The 20,922-nt window shown below is 43.1% G+C and overlaps 1 protein-coding gene across 2 annotated transcripts in view; it reads left to right on the top strand.

The window, feature by feature from the left end:
• The first annotated feature begins 5,128 nt into the window (after window positions 1-5,128).
• LOC144728805 (apoptosis-stimulating of p53 protein 1-like) overlaps window positions 5,129-20,922 on the top strand; it is a 50,739-nt gene continuing 34,945 nt past the window's right edge. The window contains exons 1-5 of one of the 2 annotated variants that reach the window (XM_078608466.1): window positions 5,129-5,419; window positions 6,031-6,111; window positions 12,532-12,679; window positions 13,774-13,893; window positions 19,799-19,863. In XM_078608466.1, coding sequence (XP_078464592.1) covers window positions 6,103-6,111; window positions 12,532-12,679; window positions 13,774-13,893; window positions 19,799-19,863 — 342 coding nt within the window. In that variant the 5' untranslated portion in view covers window positions 5,129-5,419; window positions 6,031-6,102. The remainder of the gene's footprint in view (window positions 5,420-6,030; window positions 6,112-12,531; window positions 12,680-13,773; window positions 13,894-19,798; window positions 19,864-20,922) is intronic. The other variant, XM_078608467.1, reaches the window with a different exon arrangement.

Raw genomic sequence — 20,922 nt, 5'->3', positions numbered from 1 at the left:
ATTCATAATAGTGCATTCCAGGCTATTGCCCTTCAACGCAGTGACGTCATCCCAACAGCTGTAAACCGTTGCCGTGGCAACGACAGTCTTCGCACCCCCCTCCAATTTAATTTCTCAGTGTGGATGGGGGCAGGCGTGGAATGTTTATCGGCCGTCCGTGTGATTGGCTGAGCCCCGAAGAGTTCCGCGTGGGGGAAATGAAAATCCGCGCTTTCTATTGGCTGGTGGCTCTGCGCTTAGTTAAAGGTGTCACTGCCTCCTCTTCAGACCATTAGGGAGGGGTGTGTTACCCAGGAAGGAACACTTTTATGTGCTCTCATAAATATAGTGGAGCCGTGTTTAACTTCTTGGTAGCATTTCAAAGGGTTTTTACCTCCAAAGATTCCAACGCTATTGCATTTCCCCCCCCCCACCCAACTTTTTACATAACCTTATGTAAAACTAGACTTGAATTATATTATTGGTTCTTTCGGTAAAGTCACGTAGAAGGGAAATAAAATAATAAAAATATAAAAACATTCTCACGACGTTCCGATTGCAACACAAGCAATCATCATCAGGTGTGAAAACCACAAAGAAAATTTGAAGAAAAAAAACGCCACTTTTTTCAAATTTAATTGCTGTGGTTTTCACATCTGATGATGATTGCTTGTATTGCAATCGAAACGTGATAATTTTATTTTATATTTTTATTGTTTCCCTACTACGTGACTTTACCGAAAGAACCAATAATATGAATCCCTGCAGTCACGAACGCTTTAAATCAAAATTTAGACTTGAATTGTCAACGGCTTCCCACTTAGGTCACGTAATCCATAATAATCACGGCCGGTCAATCAGGGGTCACCAGAGTGTTGATTGCGCTACTGAGCAGTTGTAGAGGCAGTCGCCCTCCAGCAACAACGGAGGACAGAGGAGTGACGCTCACAACAACGAGCGGAGCGCCTGGCGGATAAAGTGCAGCAAACTGCCACAGTAGGGGGGTACAGCTGGGTGCATCTACCTGTCATCTCAGTCAGAACAACCCATGGCACCTGCTGGGTCTGTCCCGAGACTTACCACCAGCGAGCCTTCGACACTTCACGTGGCCTCAACGTGCACCTAGCCTGGCACAGGCGCCTTGGTGACATCACCGTCACTTAGTGGCGAATGACGGGTCGTGGTGTTGGTATTGAATCCAGGCAGGCCTCCTGTGAATAAACTTAGGATCCCAAGTGTTCAGTTTCATTTATCAGGTAAAGCCCTGTGAGTCATGTTGCGAGTGTAGTTATCAATGACTGCATACATACAAAACATCGCGTTACATTTCGACTTTGGCTAAATCCAACTCTTGCATGCATGCATTGTTGAACTTCTTTCGCACCCTTCGTAGCCAACTGTGCCATATCCGAGGTGCGAGCGGAAGGATAACAAACTAAGCACAGATCTTGACCATGAACACATCGGTATCATTGTCATGCGACAGACATTACTCTGGGGCAGGGCGGATATGAAGGTTTTTGCCTCCCCTGTTGTGTTGACCAGAGGTCACTTGAAGGGATCGACCTCGGGCGGTAGCTCTGTGATATCTGCATCCATGGGCCACATCTCAAACAAAGGGATGCAATCAATGCTGAATCATGTTTGAGACGCACATAAATGTTTTAACACTCGGGTACCAAGGCCGTATTATCCAATTGCCACAGTAACTGTGCCTTGGGCCTACGAAAACTATAGGGCCTACTAAAAATAACATTTTACCATTGACCATGTTTTGATTTAAAGCTTTCGTGACTGCAGGGTATATTCTTGGTTCTTTCGGTAAAGTCACGTAGAAGGGAAACAATAAAATAAAAAAAATATAAAACAATAAAATTCTCACGACGTTTCGATTGCAACACAAGCATTCATCATCAGATGTGACTTTACCGGAAGAATCAAGAACATTGACCATGTGTTTTTGTTTATATGATGAAAACATGTAACCGATATATCTTCTTGAATAAATATGTTTAAAAAGCAAGGGTAGGCACAGTGTATATACAAAGAGGCAGAGTCATGTGAATGATTTTTCATAAGGTGGAAGAGATTAACACCGAAGATTCACTTTTCGAGATTTTTTCAATGCAAAATTAGAAATGACATCTTCAAATAGTGTGTTTTGCACAATATTCTGAAAAGACAGTATTGCAAGGGTCGTAACAATGGGCAGCTGGACCATACAAAGTTATCACTGAAGGCCTATGTAACAGAAGTCCCTAGAGCCTACAAGAACCTTAATCTGGCCCTGTCAGGTATCCAAATCTTAATCATGGGCGTGTGCATCTTGTAGACTTCTACCAGCGCTAGTGATTGTGGAGTGGTTAAAAGTTACTGCGTTACGAATCTCGCCACCTGAGTTCGGTTCCCTGCCATGGCTGACATCATCTGGACCGGTCCTGGGCTCATTCATTCACCAGGGTGGTGAAGTATGGTCAATCATTCGCCATGACCGACATGCCGTGGGGAAGACTTCTTTCAGCAGATTTATATTTACCTCTGCCACCGAATGCGAATCAGTGATTGTATTCGCATACATTTTGTGGTAAAATATGCGATAAAAATGGCCCATTTCCTAAAACGTGCCATAGCTATGAAGTACTCTGTGTTTACTGATAAGACTGTTGTTGAAGGATGTGTTGAGTTTTTGTTGGTGTTGTTATTTGCGCTTATGCGTCGTAGGCAGTCCATCCGAGTTCGAGGATGACGTCCATCAGGTTTAGTGGTGGCCCTTGAGGTGGCTGAGGAGTCCAATTTTGGATCCGCAGATCTTTGGGCATCGAGGGCACGCTGCCGCAGATGGAAGTGGAATTCGCAAGTGCCTGGTTGGTTTCCTTTAAATGTATTTTTTTGGTGTCGATCCGCTTTGGCATCGAAGATGCTGTTCGGTCTCGAAGTGGGCCACGTCCTGGTGGATGCAGTGCCGCCACCCCTAGGCGGTGGGCAGCCTGCTGCTCCTCCCAGTTTGAAGGGTGATTTTCCACGATTCCGGGAGGACCTGAAGGTTAACCTTGAACCGCACTTCCTTTGCACCTCCCCTCGTCTGCTGACCATTGGAGAATTGGGAGAAAAGGATGTGGTGGGGAAGGCGGTTCTCAGGCATCCGGATGCAGTGGTCTGCCCACCGGAGTTGTTTTTTTTAAGTATGCCCCACTGCCAACGCAGTATGACCAAATCATTATATATTTTTTTATGAAAATAGATTTTGGCGACGAAAAATCAACCGCATCAGTGTTTTGTTGTTGTTGCCTCATTTCAGATTCGTCAAGCATCCGGCTTCCTTAGGCATTCCAATGGAAAGGACCAGGTGGGGGCATTACACGGCACCACCACGTCGTGCTCAAGCCAGTAAATATTGGTACAGGGTGCCGCAAGTGGCGAGATGTTATCTCCCTCACCCTGGTATGCAGGAGGTCGTGGTTTCGACCCTGACACCTGCTGTATATTTGGAGTTTGCATGCCTCTCTCTCTCTCCCCATGGTCGCGTGTATTTTTCTTCGGGTATTCCGGGTTTTTCCTCCACGTTTAGAATGCACATTACGCGTTTAGAGTATTTGGCTGCAATACATTTACACACAAGCCACTTCTTTGAGCTATCATTTGTGATAGCTCAAAGGTGGCTTCTGAAAAAGAGCTACACAACTCAGTGGGCCTTACCTGGTTTAAAAAAAAAGTGTGATCGTTTCCATGAGTTTTATTCTTTAGAGGAATAGAAGCGTAGGTAATCAGTGAACACTACCTTGCTGTGACGTTTGGTCCAGAAATACCATGGCCGTTAACTAAACGTGTACGGTACCTATATGAATAAAACTGAAAAAGTGTGAAAAGAATCATGAACAGAAGAATGCTTGAAATTACATTTGAGAGAGAGAAAGAGGAACACGTGGATTACGGTAGAGATCATACGCGGGTTAATGCCATCACCCGATCTATTAAGAAGGGGAATTTGACTTGGGACGAGACGTGACACGGCCACAAGGGAGGATGGACGATTTGTCAAGGAATAGTAACGGCGGAGTTCACAGCCAAGGAATTGGTACGTGTCAGAGAGTCCATCCGCCAAAGGAGATGGAGCCATGACATCACTTCGCTTGCAGACGGATCGTTATAGTTGGCGGCGGCTTGGGTGACGCTTTCATCTAGCAGTTGATTCATCATTGATTGTGATGTAAAGCGAATTAAGTTCAACATACAAGGAATCCTCTACTTACGAACACTCGACTTACGAACTTTCAGAGATACGAACAAACCTGCCCGTATGTTCAGTTGCCTGTTCGGAACGAGAGTCATAGGTTCAATCGCCCCGCAATAGATGGCAGTGGTGGCATCTACATCTGCAGAACGTGAAGAACCAGTGGCAGCTACAGGAGATTATTATTTCTCTTCTACGTGACTTTACCGAAAGTAATAATAATTTTATTATTTCCCTTCTACGTGACTTTACCGAAAGAACCAATAATATGAATCCCTGCAGTAACGAAAGCTTTAAATCAAAACCTTTAGTTTGTATGCCGTACCACATGGTTGGAATCAACAGCAGTAAAGTTGGACTTACGAACAAATCGACTTACGAACAGACCTATGGAGCCGAACTCGTTCGTAAGTGGAGGAGTCCTCGTACAAAGACAAAGATCCACCGTATAGCCTTCACTTAATGTTGGGGCAAGTGCTGTTAGCGAGCAACTAAGAAAGGCCGAGGGGGTGGGTGGCCAGAACCACTCCCAGCCGTCTTTGTCTCCCCAAATGGCGATGTTTACTCCACACCGCACCAGGTACACTGGGATTTTCGCACACAGCGTTGGTGTACGGTGTTTTTTCTGCAATATTTCGCTGTCTTTTCTTGCATTTTCTGTTTGCACTTAGTCACATATTAACTTTAAGATGTTTTCTTATTCATGTTTTAGTTTTTTGTTTGTTGCGGTTGCACCCGATTCAAGAGCCGAATGCCTCACAGGGCTAATGAACTTGAACTTGCGGCTGAGTCGACCTAGGGGGAGGTCCCAGGTTACCACCAACCCCGAGGTTTTAACCTCCGACATCTGGCAACGGCGTTCGCCATCTGCACCCTCCCCCACCCACCCACGGCTCTCGACTCACCTCGCCCACACCTCAACCCAGTGGGCGGGGGGAGGGGTGCCTCGTCCGCCTTCATTCCACACTTTCGTTGCGGCCAAAGGGTCCCCTCCCGGTGCCATTACGCATCTTTTTAAAAAAATATATATTTAGTAAAGCACTTTGTTTAAAAATACAAATTAGTATTTCGGTTGTCGCGTCTTAGTTTTAAGCGGGCGGGGACGTGGATGTTAAGCAGAGGGCGTTGTGTTTGGATCATGCAGCTGTGTCTTAGAGCGACGGACCTGCTGTTAATACGCGTACCAACATTCTTCGCCTTTTAATCGAGGTAAGACTGCACACGCAACATCGGTGTTTCGTTGTGTAGGCGTACAACGATATTGTGGCAGTGCGATTTTTTCGTTTTTATACACGTATACGTTTAAATTCATTTAACGATTTGTTAGTTTCGAGGCCCGAATGTTTGACCGGCTCTCGGATAGAAGCTCCTGCCGGGGGCCTCGCTCCCTCGTCGGTAGGACGGTAGCACCAGCACGGTGGGCAGCGCGTAGGCCGCTTATTTTCATTTTTATGTGATCTTTAATATTACGTCTCAGTAAAACAAAACATCGTCTGGAATGTGTACGGCTTCGTCACGTCTCGGAAGCTAAGTAGGTTTGAGCTCGGCCCGTACCTTTGATGGGAGACCTAGAATTCCAGGTGTTGTGGTCTTACAGTGATGGATTATTACATCGATCTGTGCGGCGCTTTGAGTGTTATAACCTTGTACACGTGGTGGGGTTTCTCCGGTTTCTTTCCACAAGCCCAAACACTCACACGTGGAATTGGCCAAACATCTCTATATAGCAGGACACTCAAATCGTAGTTTAAACTTAGGCTTCCCCGGTTTAAATAAAGATCAGCGTTATTAAATCGTTTTCTCGTTTTACGTGTTTGCAGGTTAAACAATATTGTCTTTCTAATTAAGCTTGAATCGAAGATCAGGGAGAAGATTCATACGCTGCGCTCAACATGATGCCTGTGAGTATATTTCATATATATACATCTTCACGTTATCTAGGTGAGAACAGCCGTGTCGTCTCGTTTATAAAGCAAGCTTGGACCACGTTGCATACAACACTGATGTAAATACTGTACCCTCATAGTTTTAATTGTAAATCTAAGCTTGGTCATACTGTCACTTGAGGTGTTTCTATTAACTTATGCAATCGGCCGCAAATTAATTCGGCTCTGTGGTTTTGTTGCTTAAACCTGTTTTTAATGCGATGTTTCCATTTTGTAAAGCAAAATAGTAATTATGACGAACTAAGGAGAGATGTATTGGTGACTCGGGAGTCGTGATAACTTTTAGCTTAACTTTGGTGCATCCCATCTGGGGTATGCAATTTATAAATACACTGCAATACAGTATATCGAATGACTGACTAATGGCCAAAGCGCTCTTTTAGAATGTGAATGAGCACATATTTGCGTTTGTAAACAGTTTCACATTGAAGTGACTACAGAAACACGTGTAGTTATTTGCGTCCTGAACCCATCTAATGTTCTGGTTATGAAGTTACAGTTAGGACATTTATTCACGAAATGACTCCTGCCATTTTTCTCCCGGTCTTCATCGCTAATTTTTTCTCCTTGGGCCATCATTAAAGCCAGAAGCTCCCTCGTTCTGATCTGGCACGAACCTCATGCATGGTTCACCCTGACACGCATCCACTTCACAAACCGTGGCGGATTTAAAACTCTCCATCAGAGTGCGACTGTTGTCATCCAGAACAGACTGTACACAGCGTATAACGACGCAATGCCCGATCCACAAAAATACGAAGGGGACATCACAGCGATGACACACTCATCTGGCTCCTGTCGCGGTTATGTGGCCTGACCACCTGAATGTGAAATTGTAGTTGTTTCTCTGCATCCTACACCAGCCATACGAAAGAAGAATTTTAAAAACTCCATATTCACAATAAATCCTTCACATTCTGGTTCACCACTTTGAACCATCTCCTTGAAGGGTTCCCCCTCTGCCCTGGTGCTGCCCATGTTAATGAATCGCTTTTTTCCCTAATGGGATTTCCCCCTTTTTTTCAGACAAGTAAAAACCACGTGTGAGTGTGCTTATTTCCCCCCTTGTCTGAGTGAGGTACCACTATTGCCTTCTCCATTGTCTCTTCATTTCTAATCCTGTCCAATATTGTGATCCCTGAGATCATCTCACCATTGTGTTCCCCCCTGGACTTTAGAGGCCATTCTACAGAAAAAAGACAAAGATCCCCCGTATAGCCTTAGCAGACTGTAGGGGCAAGTGTTGTTAGCGAGCACCTGTAAAGGCCGGCACGGCACACGAGGGCGTGGGTGGCTAACACCACGCCCGGACGCCTTTGTCTCCCCAGTGGCGATGTTTACACATCGCACCAGGTATTCATTTGAGGCTGAGTTAACCTAGGGGAGGCCCAGGACCGGTTCAGATAATCGTCACCGGTGTTCACCGTGAGTGGGAATCGAACCTGGGTTGCCAGGTTCGTTGCGCGCTAACCGCTACACTACCGCTCCCCACTCTACAGCACATGATGTCACTCGCATAATTTGAATATCATATGTTATTGACCTCGGTTGAAGTGATACTAAATATGTTAAACGCATCCAGTCCTTAACTGACATGTACAAGGCAGCATTGGGTGTTGTGTAAATATTTACCTCGAGGGTAACACAATATGACCGAGGCGGCAACATTAGATCATTGCTGTGGCTTTACAAAGGATTTTACTGGCATAATTATAATATAATCTGCAGCCCTTTGTCAATTCACCGCTGGATGAAGGCTTTCTGACAACTGTCGGCCATTGCGGTCATTTGACCATACTTCACCATGCTAGTCAGCAAAGGTTGGTGGGAGGGAAGGCAAGGCAGGATGGTTCATAGATGACTCGCCACTGATGGTAGCCATGGCTGGGAATCAAACTCGGTTTGTTGGCATCATGGAGCAGTGCACGGACTATTATGTCACTGCTCCACCCATCTGATTGGCATTCTACAATGCAAATTGGTGCTTCACGTCTTTGTGCTCATTTTTCGACGTAATGAGTTCCCCTGCATTGAGACACTTTAGGGAACTCACACAGTTATAGACAGTGAGTCAGATGTCACACATGAGTCTTTAGCAGTGCTATTTTTGTCGATGTAACATGCGCTCGGGAGTGACCGACCTTTATAAATATGTCCAGTACTTTACTCGGTACAGTTGCTCACAGAACGTGGGTATCGTGCATCGTAACAACCACAGGATTGTTTAAACATTGTAATGGGCCCGAATTCACAAATAAATAAGGTCAGTGTCCCAGGTTTATTAAGATATACCGTACATGTATAAATGCTACTTTTGATATTTGTAACTGCATTATAAATGAAAAAATAATGGGATATACCCTCATTTAGATGTTTGTTTATACATCTGATACTTATCAATATACTCTTTGGTTTTTTCGGTAAAGTCACGTAGATAAAAAAAGAAAATAAATTAAATCACGACGTTTCGAAAAAGAAAATAAATTTGATCACGACGTTGCGAAACGTCGTGAATTTTTATTTTTTTACTGACGTGACTTTACTGAAAAAAACAATGAGTATGGACCCTTGCAGTCACGAAAACGTCAAATCTATAATTATCAATATGTTATGCTTAAACTCAAGTATTGATTGCTTTAGTATAAGTACGACATTTACGTGGCATTTTAAAAGTAAAATACCCTTGCACGAGGTACTATAGCCAAATTCAGAATCACACTTGTTTTTAAGCGATTGTTGTTGTGGGCATATTTATTATTGTGATCTGTGCAGACGATAGTGTGTGTGTGTGTGCTTATTGTAGTGGAGAAGAATGTGTACAATCGTGGAACATGAACCTTTGTAACTCTGGGAGATAGGTGATAAGGAAATTCTCTGCTTTGCTGACTTTATCTTTGAGCCGTGCCTGTGACTCTTCACTTGTGCTACGTTTATTCATTCAAGCATTCAAACGTGTGCGCGACTTGTTGCCGTATCTTGGCATCATTCCACCTTGTCGTTTATGTTTATGCACTCAAATGTGTAAAATGTAAGGTGTTCTCATCAGTCATGTGTTATGAATGTGGGTTTGTGTTTGTTGTCTTGTTTGGCATGTGGGAGTGCTTGTTTGCAACAAGATAATAGTGTCCTTCTGGTCTTGTGGGGCACACAAACAAAATGATTGGGCGTTTAAATCACAGAACCTCTCAAGATTTGAACCACGAGATGGCTTACTGTTTAAAACCAAGCTTTGGAGCCCGTAAAGCATTCAAGTTTGACACGTGGAGTACTTTTTCAGGTTTTTTTTTCGTGATGGATTGGCAGCGTTTGTGGTAGGCACAGCCCAGAGATTTGGGTAAGAGGGATGATAGCGTAAACACATTCCTGTACTTTATAAAAATGCATCTTGATAAAGTGTCATTATATTGTTATCAGGCCTTTCAAAGCTAATTCCGTAGGCACGCATATACAGTACAATGTGGTGTGTGGAAGAGATTGTTCTATTTTCTTAAGAACAGGCCTCTACCATTTGATGCACAAAGTGCAGATAAGTACATAGTTTGTCCTATAGCTTGCTGAGGATATACAGTGACCATATTTCTTAAGAAATTTTATTTATCCACAATTGTATCCCATCTGCTCTATTGGCGTCATGGTATGAGATGAAGTATCCATTCGAATCTCTCGCATAGTAGTGCAACACTTTCGTGGTATAAAATGTCCCATGGAAGTGGATATAAACGATAAACTAAACTATTTATTATTTTACCAGGTAAGGCCCACTGAAATATATAGCTCTTTTTCAGAAGCGACCTGGCCACAAATAATAGCTCAACGAGATGGCTTATCACGTGGAAATTTATAGCGGCCAAATACTCCTAAATACGTGATGTTGATTCTAAATGTGGAGGGAAAAACCAGAGGACCCGGATAAAAATCCACGTGTCCACAGGGAGAACATGCAAACTCCAAATATATAAGTGTCTGGTCGGGATCGAACCCACGACATCCTGTTTACCAGGCGAGGTAGTAAACATCTGACCACTGTGGCGCTTCATAGAGCTAGTACTACCTTTGAGATCCCCCTTCCAGAGACCTGTTCCACACAGCAGAGGGCAGCATTTTTCCACCCGCTCTGCCATATGAGAGAAATGTTCGCTCCACGACAGGCAAACCTCTCGTTGAATTATTAAAGCTGTTATTTAGCTAAATTAATTGTAGAACGAAACTGCATTGAACGTGAAGGGCTTTTTGTGCAGTCATTCGTAACTGGGTCGAGACGTCTATCCCAGTTAAATCACAGACGGCCGCCTGAATTCGAACCCAGAATCTCAGCAGTGCCAGCTCCGTGCCCTAACCTCTGAGCCGTTTGACCACTTCTCGTTAACTATGCTTATATGATAAACCACATTCCTTCATGTGTTTTTTTATATTATGAACGGTGAATAAGGGTATTTGGTAACATTAAATTGTAAAAGAGTAAGCCAGGTACAAGGCCTGACTATGGAACCTTGTGAAGTTGATATGGAATTAAATGTATTATTTATTATTTTATTATTTCCCTTCTACGTGACTTTACCGAAAGATCCAATAATTTGATATGGAATATTATAACAATGTTAGGTATGTCACTGTGGGACATTCACTCTTGAGGTAATGTCAGTACTGGTGACTTGCCTGTGATTCATCCCACCTACATAGCAGTAAAGGTTTGCACAAAAGTCTACAATTACATTATATATTATGTCGATTGTCTTGTTGGTATCATGCTTTTAAACAAATTTGGTTGAAGAGCATGAAAAATATAAAAGTTGGAAATTATTACGCATACACAGGACAATGTTTACTCATTTTATTGGCATCCATTTGCTTTTGCCTGAGTAGAGCGTAAAGTAAAATGTCCTGTTTGGCAACATAATTGAAGGAGGGAAAAACTCCGGAACAGGCAGTTGCCACATTTACTGTCGCTAACACCAGTGCACCTCATAAAACTTTCAAAAGCAACCATCACTTTAAAACTAATACATCAGGAATACATTTAGCTGTTTTACATAGCATTAATAGGTTGCACAAAAAATACTAATCTGGATAAATATTGTACAATTCTGATCTCAAATTATTAACGGAGTTGTCTCTAATGACATTTCCGAAAGCTCTTGTTGACGGGCAGTATTTTGCCCTTGTTTATCTGTTATTTCAGAGACAAGGCCATGGTGCTGGGGTGCTGAACTGTTGGTCTTTATCCTTCACGCTTGGGGTCTAATCCTGTGGTCATTAAAATGCGGCTCGTGGAATTTTTTCTTCTCTTCTGCCCTGTTATCTCTCTGATTGGCATAATTGCCGCTGACGGCCGTGGCATGCCATGCGCCAGTGTGAAATCCCTTTGACGTGACGTGAAGTTTTGACAGCTGTCGCACGCTACTAGCTGTTCTTGATTGTCCTTTAGTAATGCCGTGGCTTCAACAGACCCTCTGGAATGTGACACCATATTATCTGATAGCGGGCGCCAGGCACACACTCACTACAAAAATGCTGGGGTATGAATACTTACCACCAGCGGTGTAAATCAAAATATGCAGGCAGACACCGGGCTTGAAGTGTTAACCTGTGGCTCTAAATAGTGAGTCTTTGTTAGACTTAAGAAACCAATGCAATCGTTCACTCGTTGCATAATGTAGGACATTGTTTGACTTGAACTGGTTATTCACTGAAGTATTTTAATCCTAAGATCAATTTGACAATGTGAGGAATGTACATTCTTTTTTGTCTCTTGGACTCTTGGTTTAACAGTTACTTTTAGTCGCACACTGTACATACAATGTCTAACGTGTGCTTTGACACACATGCAGTTTCCACAAGCCCTTCCCGTGCACAAGCTCAAAGCGTGTTTTTTGAAAAACAAGTTTTTGTTTTACCCCTTAAGCAAAATTTCCAGGCACTGTGGTAACAGTGCAACTTGAAACTTCTCTGTGGGTGTGGTATGAGATATAGTGGTGGTCATGCCTTTGAAAATATTGTGACTTTTTAAATGCATTGTTGTACGTTTTCTGTTCCATACAAGATCGATTGATGGATCATGTTTTCTTAAATTAGTGTGGCCCAAAATGACCTATCGGTTCTTTTATTTAAGCAACTGTGGCAGTTGTACATATCGAATCTCTTCACTCTACATAACCTGCAATGTCCTAACTATGGTCGCGTGCCTGTCACAGCATCTGTTGTGACTCAACTCATGCTCGAATGATGAATGCGACAGTCGGCTGCTATTCAACCACTTTTTAATGTTTTAGTATTAAGCGGCATTGTTTTGAGCTCATATATATATTGTATAGCCTTGCGCAATCCGTGCGATATTCCACATTTCAGTAACATCGCTTGTTTGCCGCCGGTGTTCAGGTGATCCTGACGGTGCTGCTGAGCGAGGGAGACCAGCAGGGTGTCGAGGTGCCGGTCACGCCGGAGACCTGCTGCAGGGATGTCGTGGACTTCTGCAAGGAGCCCGGAGAACTGCACTGCCACCTAGCGCAGCTGTGGCGAGGAGATGGTGCGGAAATTAAACGTGATGTGTATTTTAAAAAAAAGGTTCAGGAAATCATGTACTGCTGTCCAAGACGGGTTTGTCATTGGAAGTATTCAGTTTTCGGTCTGGTAACCGACAGTAGCTCTAAGAGGAAACACCTATACATACACGAGTTTTCCAGAAAGCTTATCCTATTCGCAAAGAGGATAAAAATGTGTACAGCCTTAATTGTTTCTCTCAAATGAATGCATATAGGATGGAGTGAATACGTTCCCAATTGAAACAAGCTGCAAGTGTCAAATTCTATTCAATTATAGGCCTTTCTAATCCGGACACTACTTTAAACTCGCATTACAGCACATGACGCTATTTTATTTTGGGAAATGGAAAGTTATGTAACTTAAAGGAATACATTTTCATACGAATAAGCAGTTATTTCTTCTCATCAATGTGAACCCAGTAACATTCTTAGACATGTATAGATACAAAATGAGTTATTGCAATAGTTTCATTCATTTTGCGTGAGCAGCAATTACATTTTTTTTTATATAAAGTATTCCTTTGAAATGGTTTACAAACATCTGCATCTTCTATTCACTATCACAGATAATGCTGTTGAAATACCTCATTGGATATCATGTACAAATATTATATCAGCAATACATTTGTATGGAAGAAGATTTTCTAAATTTCTGAAAATACGAAACAAGGCAATAGTTACTTTAAAGAAAATTTCGTATAAAAAAATAATAGGAAGAACTGTGCGTAGGTTTTTGCGGTCGTGCTGTGTAGCCCTCCGATGTTTTTTTCTCCGGTTGGACCATGTGTTGTTTGGCTTCTTCAGTTCCTGAAGATGCTCCCAGTATGTAGATCGAAACGTCGGACAACACACAGTACGTCCCAAAACCACATCGGACAGCAATAAACCAAATATACCTTAGGCCGGAAGATTACATAATTTCTCTCCAATAACCTAATAAACACCTTTATTATCTAAATAACGATTTTTACTATGCACCGTATAATGCATACGCGTGTGATGCAATCTAATTCCATGCGTAAATAATGGATGTTGCACACGCGCATTTGTTTTTGTGTGCTTGTGTGTAAAATCACAGAGCGTTCCCTGCCAGCGCAGGATATGATTTATGATATCCTGCAGCAGTGGGGGGCCCGCCGGGACGAGGTTAAATTCTACTTGCGGCACGATGACCCACCCACCGTCGACAGAGACCCAGGTGAGTGTCCGGCGGTCGCCACAGGTGGTGTACGTTTGTGCCTGTTGGCAATCCCCGGTGTGTTATCTCGTACGCGCCCGCCCACTCACCCACCCACCTATTCGATGATGGGCGTGCGTGCGTGCGTGCGTGCATGCTTGCGTGCATGTGGGATGTGCTACGGCATGCCGTCTATCGTGGAATGCTGTCGAGTGGGCCAAGGCAAGTCCCAGCCTGACGTGCAGCACAACAGCGAGGAATATTGAATGCGTGCGTGCGGTTTGCGAAGTTCGCATGGAGCGAGCGATGATTTTTTGTTTTAGTAATGGTATTATTAATCACCTGTAACCAAATCGCCCAGAATGCACCCGATCTAGACAGATCTCGGAAGCTAAAGCACGGTTTGGCCTGCATTGTGCTTGGAACAGTGGTCGCCCAACCAAGCATGTACAGGAATGCTGAAAATGTGTTAGGTTGGAAGAATGACAATTGAAGACGTGTTACAAAGAGCAAAGCAAAGTTGTGAACTTGCAAAGGTTATGATGATAACGAAGGGAACTTTTGGGACGTGAGACGAGAGCTTGGCGAATAAGTTTCATTATCTTCTTGGTTCTTTCGGTAAAGTCACGTAGAAGGGAAGTAATAAAATAATAAAAATAAAACATAATACAATAATTCTCACGACGTTTCGGCCACAACGCAAGCAGCCGTCCTCAGGTGAAGAATGAAACACCACCAAACTACGTGACTTTACCGAAAGAACCAAGAAGATGAATCCCTGCAGTCACGAAAGCTTTAAATCGAAATTTAAGTTGCATTATCTGTCAGACTGAAGGTCGAGATCAAAGGAAGACAGAAAAGTGAGTAATCAACATTGAAGTGGTTTTGTTTACAAGGGCAGGAATAGTGCGGCGTGTTACAAGGGACAGGAAAAGACGGGGATCAATCGCTGTCGACCACCAGATTTGGGGGTGACACGTGACTATAACGATTCGTCCTTCGATTCATCAGCGAAGCGTCAATGAGTCTCAAGACTGTTTTTCAGGTGTTTTGCACAGAGCCAGGAATCTATTACAATTGTGGTTTTTGATGTGCATCATGAAATGTATCCACAATGTAATTGCAATTTCAGCTACCAATCCTATCATGTCTGTAATTACGTATGGCACCAGGTTTATTTTCTTTTGGGTTCTTGGCCAATTCCTTATTCAGCAAATTAAAATATGAATAATTAAACGAAGGGTTCCTACGGCATTTCCTTAAAATCGTTTTAGTCGCTATTAACATGAATACATTCGACATAACAGTTGGTTTATGGATTCCTTTTCATAGCGTTTTTACACTTCATTTTGCTGCATTAAGAATTTCTGCTATTATGCTAAGTTTAAGCACATTTTAGTGTGGACAATTGTATATATTTTTTTCAAATCCACAGAGTAATGTTAACGATAACCTTACTTGTCGATTCAAATATTTTTAAACCAAATATGCATTCGTCAAATCGTTTATGTAAGATTCCACAATTAATTATTTATGCAAATCGTATAGAAATGTTAATATGTAGGCTCGAAAATGAACCAAAATTATAAAGAGTGTATAAAATGAAATAGTACACATGAGGCAAACAATACCACGAAGGCACAATACTAAAAATCTATTCTTGATAACACAACAGTGCTTGGTAAGGCAACAGCTTAACGTCTTGAAGGTATGGCTGAATTGAGAGAAGGTGAATTAGTTGGATGAAGAAAGGGGAGCTTATGGGGAAAATGTGGATTGTCAAGCCTTTGAAACCAGCTTTGGTCTAATGTCGGTCACGGACCTCCCATTTTGAGTGTGCACTTCCTCACCTCGAACATTGTGTGTATGCGGGGAGAGCTTCTTTCGCACCGTACGTAGCCAACTGTGCATGTCATTATGGAGTTGGGATTTGTTTGGAGCTTTTGTTCGCCAGTAAATGAAATCTGTAATTTATGAGAGAACCCATTGCTCCTGAAAACATAATGCAGACTGGAAAACAAATAGACTTGGCAACGCACAAAGATGTGTGGATTGCATGTAAAATAGCGGAGCCTTGTTTTGCCTGTTGAGATGTACACATTTTCTAAATGACAAAATGACTACACATTTCAGTCTTTTTGAGTTTGTGGTCTGAATAACTTCTAGGTGTGTTGTGAAATCTAATATTTTTCGTTATCTTCCCACATCTCAAATGTGAAAAACCTCAAACGTCCACTTGAGCAAATATCTCTCACATCCGTAAAGTCGTTACCCTAGCTGCTGCTGACACCCTCATCGATACTTTAATCATATTCTGACTCGACGATTGCAAATCTCTACCAAATCCCTCATCACCAAACTCCAGATGATCCAAAATACCACCGCCAAACTCCCGACCCACACCCGTATCTCCCCGTAAACAAGACATCACCCCAAAGCTCCAATCATTCCACTGGCATCCAATCTGAGATCAATTTCACGATCACCATCTTCAAGATCCTCTCGACTGGAACCCTGCCTTCCTTTTCACCCTCATCTAACTCTTCCCTCCTCCACGCGCGGTTTGTTACAGCAAAAAAATGCAAAGCCTCCCAGTCAACATTCGCTCGGTGGGAGATCGCCAATTCTGCTTTGCTGCCCCCCCACTGGTCTGGAACTTCCTTCCTCCGGCCTTCCTTGATGTTGATAATGCCCCTGTTGCACTCCAGGCTCAAGGCTGTCCTTTTCACCCTGGCCTGTGACTGTCTGCCTGTATAACATATATATGCGCACTGTCACCGTACAGCAGGTCGAGAAGAGATTGCATTTATATTCCATATAGATACACTTCGTATAGTAATTGTATTGTGTCATTTATATGTGGGGTTTCAAGTTTTTCCAGGGCCAGGGGGCTGCGTGGCCACTGGGGGTGGGGTGGTTTTAGGAGGAGAGATTCATCTTTACATGTTCACAATCAGACACTCATGGTACCAGTTTATTGTTCTTTGTTGGAAGATATTTAAAAAACGGCAATGGTCACGTCAAAATTGACAGGAGACAGCGGGGATGGCCTTACATGGCTTGGCTGTAGTGGGTGCCCCTGCATGCGGTTTCACCATGAGCGTCTGCCTTGTAATATTTGGTTGGGGCTGAACACTATGCTGCATTGTGGGGAGATGAGGCTGCCGTCTGAGAATGTAAAACTTCTGACATTGGCCATTCATCCGAAGAGAGTTAAACGAATCCTATCACAACACATTTGTGGGTTTTCTATAGCCCGCGGTGAAGTTTCATTATGTTTATATATTACTCTTGAGTTTGGGAGTGATATATATATACACTCAGTGTGTGGTGTCGGTCTTAATGGCAGTCTGCTCGAAAATAACCGGGCTGAATTTTCAGCGCACAAAATAAAGATACGTGGTAATAGCTGCCCCTTCAGTGGTGCATTTGTACAGTTTTGTTTTGTGACCAAGTAGCCAATGGATATACACCTTGTATGGACATCTCTTTGTTTTTGGAAACTGGAGTATCTTTGAGCTTGCTTGGCTTGACTGTATCGTAACATCTAGTACTGGGCGTGGTGAATAACAACAGTGTTTGAGAGGAGGAAGCGGGCTATAGAAGCCGACTTCATATGCGTGCCATCGTTCTGCATCACACATTTTTACACCATATTTATGTCCGGGCTACTGTGAAAGATGGATAACAAGTTGGCATGCATGGATTATGTATTTTTTTTTTCAATGGGGGTATGTTCATTAAGAACTATGCATTTGATGTGATACATTATAGGTGGTACGATGCATCAATTCAACGTTGAATATAGATATTTTTAAAACTCGCGATGCTTCCTTGCATCGAGACGCGCGTGTAAGAATCGATGTTATACATTTCGTATGCAGTTGCATGTAATGTGTTCGCGTTACCTCTGCAGCCACTTGGCACAATCATTTTACCCCTGTTAACAAAAAATTGAATCGTGATAGATATAATTAATCACATCTCCAGGCACTGATTCATTCCACTCCTATGTATGCACGCATGTTTAACATATTTTGCACCGTACGTAGCTAGCCGTACCAATCCTGAGGTGCGAGATTACAATTAATAATGCTCCGTGAATTATATTACAAGTTAGACTTTGCTTTTAAAATTTAACACAACATTCGAATTGTATTTATTTGAAATTACAATTGAACAGCGAGCTAATGCATAACTTGTGCCATGCGTTGCACCATTCATGCCTGCGTCGGCCAGCAGAAACACTTAGGAAGAAGTTAGGCTGCAGCTTGCAATAGCTTGTGCCGGTTTAGGTAGCCAGAGGGCCTCCAGCTAGTAGTGTACTCTCGTACACATGCTGTGGCTGTACTGTACCCATGTGTTGACCCTATCTTCAAGCGCACACAACCTAGCTCATGTTTGCACAAGCGGTCTGGCAAGCCGAAGCTCACAGCTTATAAGCTATAGTAATAATAATTACTCTAAGGGGGGGGGGGCGGGGATGTAAGAGAATATTTTTTATTTTTTGACAATGCTATATGCTGGAGTATCTAGCACAAATCACAAGAATGTTTTCATCTGGATCCCTGAATACGTTTGTCATTTTCTATATTTACAAGAACTCTGCAGGTGGTGGTGTGGGAGTTCAGTCTTAGGTTGTGTAAGTCACTGCCAAGCACCGCCTTGCCAGTGGAATTATACATTCGACAGGAATGCTTTACGGAATGAGCCTTTCGCAAGCGTTGAGGCTGTGTGGTTCATAGGGAATGGCACACAGGACACTGATTACAAGATACGCAAAGTAAAACGTGATCAATTGGCAATATAGTAAAGAATAAGATGGATATGGGCACATCTAACCTAAGCACAGTTCTGATATAACAAACACATCTCTACATTATACTGGTGGGGGGTAGTCAAAGGGCAACTTCTGATACAATCGCACTAATAAAATAAGCGCACCTTGCCTTGATCCCAGGGGTGTGTTTACATGTATCTTCTATTGTATTATTGAAATTTAGTATGCACCCATATTGTGCAGCTTTGGTGGTTAAGTGCATTTCACACAATCTGCCCAGTATATTAATCGTCTGCTCGCCACTGCAGTGAGCCGGCCTTCATATTTCATGGTATGTGTCAGGGGTGTGCAAAACAGATACTGTGTTATGGATTGTGCAGAGTGCTATTCCATCATTCGGTTTAATGTATAGCACAACTGAGATTACGTGCGACCTTAAGAAATGCCAAGCCATTTTATTTTGCCACACGTGAACTTGAATTTTGAGTCTTGCAGTTTGGTGGTCAAGGTATGCCTGTGTTCGGAAGGTAGGGGGCGCACGAGAATGCATTTTTACTGTTTGTGTTTGAGATGTGCGGATTTTCACGCGAGGGTCTCAAGGCAAGCAGCAGACCGAAGAGAAATTCCTCTTGTGGAAGACAAAGTGATTTTAATTTCAAGTCTTGTTGTGCATTCGAAGGACGATTTGTTGCAATGCTGAGTATTTGAAATTCAGCCTCTTTTTTTCATCTTTACATGCTGTTCAGTTTGTATCTGCGAAATGTAACCTTTGCTGAAAATTTGTTTAAAAAGCCATCTAAAAATTACGCAATGGTAACAATGTTTTCTTGCAACACGACCAGTCTGCGGTTCTTATAAGCATACAAAAAGATTGTGTGCAAGACAAAATTGAGCGAATAAAGCTGTTTTAAGGCTTTAATGTGGGCATTTGGATAATTGCTGCCTTGCTTCTGTTGCTGGCAAAGAGCGGGCCAGAAATCTGTAAAGGCATGTGCTGGCCCACGCACAGGATGTGTGTGTGGGTTGTGTTTAAATGGGCCCAGCTTCATGAAAATGAACAACAAAAAAGTGTTTGCAAATTTTTTTTTTTAAACAAGTATCCACGCAAGAGCGAGGTGGCTGACGCTCTCTCCCCTTTGAACCCAGGTGGACACGGAGGCCGGGACACGATGCTGAGACGTGGCATTGGTGGTGGCCCTCCTGACAATCGGGTGAGACATTGCATATTGCCAACTACACACAAGAATGCCTGAGCTTTACTCTTTTGGCCACGATAACAAATGTTGGTATGCGGAATGGAATTTTACAGTAGCTCGGCCAATTAAATGGAAAACACTTTGGCATTCGCACACAGCAAGGCCGCTGCAAGTTAGTTTCCTTTGTGTTTTTTTCTTCTTCGTTCGGCTCCCCATCTTTTGTGGGAGCAATTGAAAAACCATGGTGCTCTATTGTTAACTCAAATGGCACGATGCTGGCATAAGGTATGCGCCGTAACTGTTCTTGTGCCCGTAACTTTTCTTGTGCCCGAACGCGCAGCAACATTCCACCAGGCCAAAGGGGCTGGAGTGGTGTGGTGGAAGAGTGACCTCACCTCGAACGCTTTCCTACCCCCCCTCCTCCCCCCTTATGTAAAAGGCGCGCCCCGTCCACAGCATGTGCGACAGTGCAGGTGCATATTTGATCTGCGCTTGGCACAAATTGTTTCAAGAGCGTAATCTGGGAAAGCCATGCGTGAAATTAAGAAATATGCTGCACCCTCTCACTGTTGCCATCGAAAACAGTGCACTTCATGTGTCTGCTGTGCAGTTGCTTAATATCAAAGCCCACCTGTTATGCGTTATTCCTTGTTTACCACATGCACTGCTGCGTCCTTGGCCATCTGTTACAATTTAGTAACAGCAGGCATGCATTTTAGCGCGTGCTCTTCTCAAAGTAGTTTTTTAGTTTATGCGTTTCTCTTCATCTTGCCAACCACTAAGTACCAGTGGGGTATCTAAGGATAATTAAATGAGAGGTTGGACGTGGGGGCAAGCAAGAATGTTGCCACCATGGGCGATGTGGGCCGTCGAAGCAGGAGAACCATAATAACATAGCTGGTATTTGATGAAAAGGGGGGTACCAGCATGGGTGTCTCGATAAAAAGGTTCCTGCATGCGAATATGCAATAACTATTGCCGGGTGAGCAATGTGCGTTCCACCCCCTCGGCCTTATGGCGTATTTTTTGTTGTTGTTGACCGACCACAGATGGGGACTCACTTGGCTGACCAGT

Source organism: Lampetra planeri, chromosome 30 (assembly GCF_965212315.1).
Source record: "Lampetra planeri chromosome 30, kcLamPlan1.2.h2, whole genome shotgun sequence".
Taxonomy (NCBI): domain Eukaryota; kingdom Metazoa; phylum Chordata; class Hyperoartia; order Petromyzontiformes; family Petromyzontidae; genus Lampetra; species Lampetra planeri.
This window is presented reverse-complemented; position numbering and strand designations above follow the sequence as displayed.